At 42.4% G+C, this 9,652-nt stretch overlaps 1 protein-coding gene across 12 annotated transcripts in view; it reads right to left on the bottom strand.

The window, feature by feature from the left end:
- The window catches only part of LOC310773937 (single-stranded DNA-binding protein 3), an 83,544-nt gene extending 74,620 nt beyond the window's left edge, over positions 1–8,924 (bottom strand). For all 12 annotated transcript variants that reach the window (XM_083633949.1, XM_083633945.1, XM_083633954.1 and 9 more), the window contains exon 1: positions 8,827–8,924. In XM_083633949.1, the coding sequence (XP_083490075.1) occupies positions 8,827–8,882 (56 nt within the window). In that variant the 5' untranslated portion in view covers positions 8,883–8,924. The remainder of the gene's footprint in view (positions 1–8,826) is intronic.
- Between the last annotated feature and the right edge of the window lie 728 nt (positions 8,925–9,652).

Genomic DNA, 9,652 nt, shown 5'->3' on the forward strand with positions numbered 1-9,652 from the left:
GTGGCTACTTTTGAAATAAAATCGCATTTGGAATTGCATTGTATTATGATCCATAATTAAAATAAACAACTGCATGTACTTCCATTATATTTTATTTGATTATAAAAAATATATATATATATTTTTTTAATAATCGATTTTTGACATTTGTGAATCGATGCAGAATCGTGCACGTCCGCATAGCGATGCATCTTATAATCGATTATTTTTGACACCCCTAGTCTTAATGCATGTATAGGCTTATACAGGAGATTAATTTGTAGGGAATAGTTTAGGAGTAGGTCTTAATGCATGTATAGGCTTATACAGGAGTTTAACTTGTAAGGAATAGTTTAGGAGTAGGTCTTAATGCATGTATAGGCTTATACAGGAGTTTAACTTGTAAGGAATAGTTTAGGAGTAGGTCTTAATGCATGTATAGGCTTATACAGGAGTTTAACTTGTAAGGAATAGTTTAGGAGTAGGTCTTAATGCATGTATAGGCTTATAAAGGAGTTTAACTTGTAAGGAATAGTTTAGGAGTAGGTACTAATGCATGTATAGGCTTATACAGGAGTTTAACTTGTAAGGAATAGTTTAGGAGTAGGTCTTAATACATGTATAGGCTTATACAGGAGTTTAACTTGTAAGGAATAGTTTAGGAGTAGGTCTTAATGCATGTATAGGCTTATACAGGAGTTTAACTTGTAATGAATAGTTTAGGAGTAGGTCTTAATGCATGTATAGGCTTATACAGGAGTTTAACCCATTGATACCTGATGCAGCATTTGCGTGTATATCCCTCATTTGTGTGCGTATCCCTTTAAGACCTTAAAGGGATACACACACAAATGCTGCATCAGGTATCAATGGGTTAACTTGTAAGGAATAGTTTAGGAGTAGTGCTGCACGATTTGGGGAAAAGGTGCGATTAGCGATTAGGGTGGACAATATTGCGATTGCGATTGTGATTGCGATATAATAAACAAGAGGTATCTAGGGATGTGCCGGCATGAGTTTTTGACGGTATGATAACCTTGGACAAAAATACCACGGTTTCACATATCACAGACTAAAATACATGAAATATGTTACAATTTAAAATATATTAAAAATAAAAAAATAAAACAATTTGAAATTAAATTATCTTTACAAAAAAATAAAACATTTTGAGACATTTGCCTGTCCCAAACATGTAAAAAAGAAACACCAGTCAAATAGAAACTGCACTGTGTTACAGCACATAGAAGATGGCTCAGCAAAGTTGCAAAGTTAGTTCCCGTAAATTCCGGACTATAAGCCGCACCTTTTTTCCCGTTTTTTGGCCTTTTTTGGCCCCTGCGGCTTATATAACGGTGCGGCTTATCTATGGATTTTTTCAGAAAAAAAAAAAAAAAAAACGGAATTCTCTCTTCTTTAGCACTCTTTCTAACTATAAATCCACTTCTGTTTTAATTTCCTCTCTTGCCCTCTTTTCACCACACTGTATGACACTGTATGACACTGTGTGCACTGTAAAAAAGAAACACAGGTGGTGTTGTGTTATGTTGTTTTGTTGAAATGTTAATAAATGGGAGCTTCCTCAAACAGCCATCTCTTTCCCGACAATCCCCTCTGTGCATGAACCCTTACATATGGTAATTAAACATTAAAACACAATAAAAAAAATAAAAAAAAATACCATTAAAACACCCGCGGCTTATAGTCCGGTGCGGCTTATATATGTAAAAAACAGTCAACTTTGCAGGTGCGGCTTATACACCGGTGCGGCTTATAGTCCGGAATTTACGGTACATGTCTGTCCAGCAATACTAATGAATGATACACCCCGTTTATTTATTTTGTAGCGACAGATGGCCTTAAACGCCACACTCACGTGACGCTTCTTGAGAGAGAGAGGTGAGAACGTGCATCTGCAGACTTTTAACTCATTGAGTGCCAATGACGACAGCTGTCGTCAATTCAAATACTGACGTAGAGTGCCAAAGACGACGATTGTCGTCAATTGCGTTTTTTGACGGTGGGACGTGGATCAATCCCTGATACATCTCTGGTACAACTATTGTAGCTATTGGAGGTCTATAACCTATTTTACAGAACCCTTAGGTGGCGACAGTGCTCTCCAGGTTAACAGAAAGGCAGAGAAAAACAGAGAATAAGTCGTTGGGGAAACGGAAATCGCATCGCATCCGTATGCATCGATATGCATGAAGCGTTTTAACGTTAGATGCGCCTGCAGCAGCCAATCTGCTCCCACAATTGAGCTCCTCCATGCCTGCTGCGACAGCCCATTCGCATGATCAGCCGTGGAGTTGTTTATTATTCTCAACTGGAAGCATAGGAGCCGGTGACAAACACACGCGGAAACGGTGTAAAAAAGCTGGATGTCGCGCACCCTTCACAGTGCAGAGCAAACTCAGCAGAGAGCCACCTCCCATAAGGAGGAGTGTGCAGTTGAGGCGGGGCGGGGCGGGGCGGGGGGGGGGGGCACGCAGAGCAGCACACAACACTGACCCAGACAGACCCAGGCAGCAGGACAGGGTTGGCAAACGCAAGCCAGAATATCCGATGCCCACCAGCAGCAAAGACCAGCAAGAAGCTGCAACCAGCAGCGCACGCAGGGGCCAGCGCTGCTGGTTGCAGCTAAAAATATTATTCTGCCAAACAAAATTCCCTGGCCTTCACTGTTTTATTGAAGGAAATTATTTTTGAGGTGTGACTACATCAGAAAATTAGCTTCAGAGTCAGTGATGTGTTTGAAATGTTTAATTTCACAAAAGGGCCATTATCTCAGCTTCTAGAAAAAAACTGATCTTTTTTGTTAAATCAAGCTATCTTCTCCGGCTGATAACGAAAGAACGGAAAATGATATCAATAAACCTGTTTTTGCTGATGATAGAAAAGAGTCTCATCGTTCTTTTTGCGTGTTCATTGTTTACATAGTAATATCACACAATATTCTGTGGGCCTCGAGAAATCACTGAAAAAAGCTCTGAAACTCTGGCACTGGGAGCGTCCGTTCTCCAAAAGTGGCTGGCACTCAATGAGTTAACGAGGGACCATGAAGGCGTCATGTGACAGGCTAGTTAGCTAGCCTGGAGGTGATGCTGCCAGTGCTGGCAGCTGCAACAGTGTTTTGCTATCAACCTTGTTAATCTCGTTATATTCTTCATCACAGCGGGTCATCCCCACTGTGTACTTAATCGCGCACTAGTTCTGCATAAGCACCTGCAGCTCTCTCCTTATTTTACTGACGTTCTCACTGATCACAAGGCTGTTTACATGCGTTTCTGAACGAACGGCTAGCTAGTTATTAGCATAGCTTGCTGTTAGCGATCATGGATGTTCTCTCTCGCCCTCTCGGTAGATAATATGTAACCTTGCTGCACATAACATTACTTATTTGCGGGAGTGCATGGGAGAAGTCTCCCGCTAGTATTGATGCCCAGTGTGATGGCAGAGAAACGTGTGTTTGCTGCGTCGCGTGTAACGTTAGTTTAGAAGAGGCTCTCACACACACACACACACACTCAAAAAGACGTGAAAAAAATAAAATAATCGCACACTTTTGCGGTTATGTAATCGCACGTGCTGACATCGCGATTGCGATTCGATTAATCGTGCAGCACTATTTAGGAGTAGGTCTTAATGCATGTATAGGCTTATACAGGAGTTTAACTTGTAAGGAATAGTTTAGGAGTAGGTCTTAATGCATGTATAGGCTTATAAAGGAGTTTAACTTGTAATGAATAGTTTAGGAGTAAGTCTTAATGCATGTATATAGGCTTATACAGGAGTTTAACTTGTAAGGAATAGTTTAGGAGTAGGTCTTAATGCATGTATAGGCTTATACAGGAGTTTAACTTGTAAGGAATAGTTTAGGAAATTAGGAGTAGGTCTTAATGCATGTATAGGCTTATACAGGAGTTTAACTTGTAAGGAATAGTTTAGGAGTAGGTGTTAATACATGTATAGGCTTATACAGGAGTTTAACTTGTAAGGAATAGTTTAGGAGTAGGTCTTATGTCTGGGGATGGGAGGATCACACTGCAGATCTCCCCCCAAGAGGCCTTCGATGAAATTTTTATGTCTGTGTGTGCGTTGCGAAGGGGGCTGCATGTGCGATTGTGCGTGCACCTGGCTTACTGCATTATTAAAGCTCACAAGCCAGCTCATAGAAAAGACAGAAGTTTGAGGAGGAGGAGGAGGAGGAGGAGACTGGGAGACGGAGCAGCGATAGTATAGTGAAGTAAAGGGAGAGGAGAAAAATGAGTTTTGACTGGAACACTAGGGGGGCATGCCCAATTTTGATGGAGGGAGAAACAGTAGGTGGCAGAGCGGATCTGAGGAACAGTCAACTCATGACGGAAAGGAAAAAGAGGACAACAGGATTGTGGTCATCATTCAGTCAGTTAACACGTTCACTGCCGTCGACGAGTTAACTCGTCAAAAAAACAACAACGGTTGACTGCCGTCGACGAGTTAACTCGTCAAAAAAAAAAAAAAAAATTTGACGGTGGGACGTGGATCAAACCCTTTTACATCTCCTATAAAAAATATGGGAGCTATTGAATGTATAACCTATTTTACCGACCCACTAAGTGGCGACAGTGCTCTCCAGACTAGAGAAAGCCGAGCAAAAACAGCAGGAAAAAGCGTGAGGAATCCATTCTCATGAAAATGGTTTGGCGAAAACGCTTTCGCGCTGGCGCTGGGAGCTGGCGCACAACGGTGGGGGATTCCAAAAATAGACTCTGGGTGCAACACACTTTGAAACACACAGCAGAAAGCCCAGAATCGCACGCAGCTTCATCCCAGCTCACAACAAACGAACGAGCCGATCCAGACTCGCCCGACGAGCGGCCGCCAGCAGCCAGGCAGCAGAGACAGGCAGCAGAGACTCGCCTGTGACACACGCTGCAAAGCCACCAGAGACACACCCACGGAGGGAGGAGTTTGAAGGAGAGGGGGGTGGGGGTGCTGTTATGGAGGAAATTACTGTTCAGAACTATATTGTTTAGATGTCTGATGTCTCACTGATGCCAAAAATAAATGGTTAAAGTGACTGTTCTGCCTGTTCTATTGAATTTCACAAAAATGCATTTTTCTCAGCTTTCCTTCTCAGACGCTGAAACCATGCTGTATTCAACTGCTAATGCCTACATAACAGAACATGATAAAAACTAACTCTTTTAGACAGAGAAAGCACACATTCTATTAGTTCTTTTGAGATATTTTGTGTTCACAAAGTCCTAGCAGAAAATAATCCTCGGCTCTTGAAAGATGAGCCAGAATCCTCAAAAAAAACCTTGGCAGAAGCTACCTACTGTATTGAAAAAACTGTTGGCAGTGAATGTGTTAAACTAGGGCTACACAGTTAATCGAATATTAATCTCAAATTGAGATTAATATTATATATATATTATTATATTAATATATCGAGTACCTGATTACTCGTTCATAATAGAAGGGGAGTACGAGAGTATTTTAACTGCTTAAAATGCCCATCCCTAATCTCAATCACAATTTTGTCTTCCCACGATCATGAAAGCAAAACAAAAATCTAGATTTAAAAGGAAAACAGTGGTGGCCATATATAGCAGTGTGCATATAGGGGAAACACTCAGTATGTTTACATGCACAGTTAAGTCGAGCTATGGTTATAGCTTGATTATGCTATTTAGTCAGACTACTGTCTTTGTCCCAGTATACATGTACGGGTGGAAAATCGATCTATTTTCTGGGATCATGTCACCTCCGCTACGATAGGTGGCGATATGCACTCTTTCAGCTTGTTAGTATTGGGCCATTACTGGTTGACCTATTACTTAGCCTACGTCACAGACCACAACAATTGTCGGAGAGTGAGATAGCAAGTTAGCAATCCAAAGGTATGGACAACTTTGCGAATATGTACATTGCGAATATGTACATTGCGAATATGTACATTGCGAATATGTACATTGCGAATATGTACATTGCGTACATATGCTCTACTTTTTGTGCAGATGAGATGCACCCTTTCCCTTCTGTTATGGTGTTATCCGAAGGCAGACGACATCACCGTATGCTCTTGGAGCACAGCAACAACGCCACCGCAGTTAAGCCCCAGTTTGTGCCCTCTCTACTACCCACGACTTCCCGTACATGCTGGATTAGCGCATGCGCTGATCGCCTCGTCCAGTTCCAGTCCGACTAGCCTGTATACATGCAGGGGTAAATCAACTTCCAATCACATTATCTGGGTGTTAGTCGGACTTTTATAACGTTGATTTCAGTCGAGCTAACATGTTTACATGCATTTCAAAAGTCCGGTTTTAGGCGGACTAACGCAATAATTTGATTTTTTTCACGTGCATGTAAACGTACCAACTGTTGAGCAACTTTTGACTTAGTGCCTCTGTTACCTGACTGACTATAGTGGTATGCAGTAGTTTACCCATATGCTTGCTGAATATTTTGCAGTAGGTTGTGACAGCGCACTTGCACTATATTGATTATTTTTAAGTATTCCTTATTTTAGTTATTTCTTTTTTTACTTGTATATGTATATTTTCATTTATGTCTTTGTTTTTCAGTTAAACTAGAAAATATCACATTTTTAGCGTGCAACGCGTGCTCACGTTGAGCAATTGTGTCCACCTGATTATATAGCAGTGAGATTATATTTAAAGTTCAATAAATGCATGACGTTCCCAAAGTCAATGCGTAATCGTGTTAAATAATCGTGATCTCAATATTGATCAAAATAATTTGAAAAACATTTTGGCCATAATCGTGCAGCCCTAGGTTAAACATTACAATCAAAAAGATTTGCATCAACAGAACTCCAACGACCCTTATTTGTTGATAGGGTGTAGGTTTCTGTGGCCTGGTGACACACAAGTTATATACCCCAACTGGAACCACACTCCATTAGTTTGTGATTTCAGCCTCTGCACTTTCAGCCACCTTGTCTTGTCATGCTCTCCTCGGGCTCATCCCTACATCTCTCCCTCCCTCCTGCCCTCACCATGCGAGGTTAGGTAACCCCCTGACCTGACCTCCCTTCACACCGTTCCCTCTTGTGTTCAGAGATGGGACATCGGTGCACACACATACACCAGCTCCCAGAGTGAGAAATCTCCCCGATGTACACCACCAGCACACCTGACATCCTGCCTGAGGCTCCCGACAAAACCCCCTCTTTAAACATGGATGAGTCTGCCCACCATCTCTCCCTCTCTCTCTCTCTGACGCAGAGCTGAAAGCAACTGCTTCAGTCTGTCTCAATAATTCAACACTGAAGCGAGGGATGAGGACTTTGAGGAGCGGCAAAGGATGGGAACTGAGAGTTAGGAGGGAGAGGAAGACAGACGTTAAAAGAGAGAGTGGATAGGGGTTTCGAGCAGAGAAAAGGTGTGAACTTTGGGTGATGAGGCGCCTGCTGATAATCACACAAACATTCACACAAGTCTCACAACTTTGTCCCACTTGTTCAGTCCCCTGACTGGTACAGCGGGTCGGAGGATGAGCTGTTTTTTTGTGCTCAATCCATCCACCGGGAGGAATACAGCCATATGCATTCAAATGTAGGCTCTCTCATTTCATACTTAGTATTCACCGGCAGCTTATTCAACAGTGGTGTAAGAGCATTTGCCTTTAACCATTGACAGGGCTCTAAAACCACATCTTACATCTTACAAAGTTGAATGAAGGCATTGACAGGTCTTGGCTGGCTTTGTTAACACTGACCATGATAAGAGAGTAGTAATAGTAAGGGAACATATAAGTTGTTAGCTGTCTGTCTATGTACACTGGCCTTTATAACAGCAGCAAATTAACATATAAGACAGATTAAATGGAAAGCACCGTATTCGTTTATTTGTTAAAGGGGCTGGACAACGGTGCGGCTCGCATCTCATATATGTGAACAACAGGCATCGGTGGGATGCAGACAAAGGGACTGGTGGGCTACAGCTACCCAAGCTAACAGCACCTAAGTTGTTTTCTGAAGAATGAACCACTGGAAATGCTGTTTGAGGGGCTGTTAAAGCATGCGGTGATAGGAATTACAAACGATATTTTCATCGCACTCGTAACTCGCGATTACTAAATCTGTACGGGCCACAAAAGTTATCAGCCGCAGCTACCCTTGCATGGAGAGCATAGCACTCACTGGCTCACTCCTGACCGAACACACATGGATACAATGTAGCCGGAGAGAATATCACTCTGGAACTTGGAACGATTTTAGAACACGTTCCTCTGCTATTTTGTAACCGAGCTCCAAACAGCTGTATTCTATTTTTAACTGCTGCTTTAGCAGGCGACACAAAAGCCAGCTAGCTACAATGCACAGCGTCACTCCAAATGCATTGTTCCTCACACACTGGGCGAGGGGGAGATGTAACTAGTGGGATCCCCATCCATGCACCTCTCAGACAATTCAGTTAGAGTGCATATTTATGCATTATTCTAGAAACACGTGCAACAGCAACACTCCAATGTAGAAGTGATGCAACTTGAGTCGTTTGCGTTAAAACTCTCAATTTTCTATTTTGCATTAGAAAGAAACAAGAAAGACAAGAGTGAAACTGGCAGGGTAGCTAGCTGCTTGGGCTAACAGCCATGCAAAGAAACTGCTTGTAGTTGGGGAATGCAAGAGGTACCGTTGTGCACAAAGTGTCAAATACAACAAGTCAACTAACATGGCATCACTTTTGTAGCTTGTGTGATAACAAAAAGAGCTGGCTGAACATGCGTGCCGCTTTGGAGTGAGTGAGCTATCTACATCAGTTAGCAAGTTTAGCTACCTAGCACACACTTAGCTGGATCTCTGTTGTGACAGTGCAATAATTTACTTACTTTTCTCTTGCTTGGCTATCGGAGGGAACCACAGCTCCTTTACCCTTGGCGTACATGTTGTAGGCTGTTTTTATACTTTATTTTATCCCACTCGACACCTGTCAAAGAAAGCTACCAGGAAAACCTACTATCTCCATAGCTACCCAGTTAGTGTTGTCGCTCTCTCTCTCTCTCCCTCTCTTGCTCTCTCTTTGCTCCGGTTTCCTTTTTTTCTACATCCCCAACATTGCCCACAAATCAGGCAGGGTTTCAGCCGGGGGGAACTTGAAACAGTCCACTGGTGGAGCTTTTTTTTTTTCAATCGCTGTTCCTGGATTCAGCTCACGCCCCCCCTGTTGTGAAACGGTGGGGGCTTCTTAAAGTCACAGTGTCTTAGTTTTTGTTGACTTCCTCTGAAAACTCAAGTTCAAGTTCTCTTTTGGAGGCCTTCAAGTTTAGGCCTTACCTTATGTTGGTGTTCACAAAGTACATGTTGGCGCGACATGCATCACTAATTACAGCAGAGGAACGATTTTATTGATGAATTTAGATGAGATAATGCTATTAAATTTGCTGATTACATAACTGAAAATAGCAGCTAGAAGTGATTTTAGTACTGTTTTTTTGCATTGTGCACTGGGCCAGTGGTTCCCAAACTCGGGGTCTAGGTGCCACTGCCAAGAAACATCTTTAAGGGGGTTCCAGGAGGTCCCCAGTAAAATGAACAACAGATACACTCGCTCATGTTACTTCTGGTAATGAGTGTGTGTGTGGCCATGGGGGAAAACGGGAGGTTTTCCCCCACGCTAGCCCATTGACCACGCGTCCATGACGAGACACTGCCTGA

The sequence above is a fragment of the Poromitra crassiceps genome, assembly GCF_964638095.1.
Source record: "Poromitra crassiceps genome assembly, chromosome: 3".
NCBI classification, from domain to species: Eukaryota; Metazoa; Chordata; class Actinopteri; order Beryciformes; family Melamphaidae; genus Poromitra; species Poromitra crassiceps.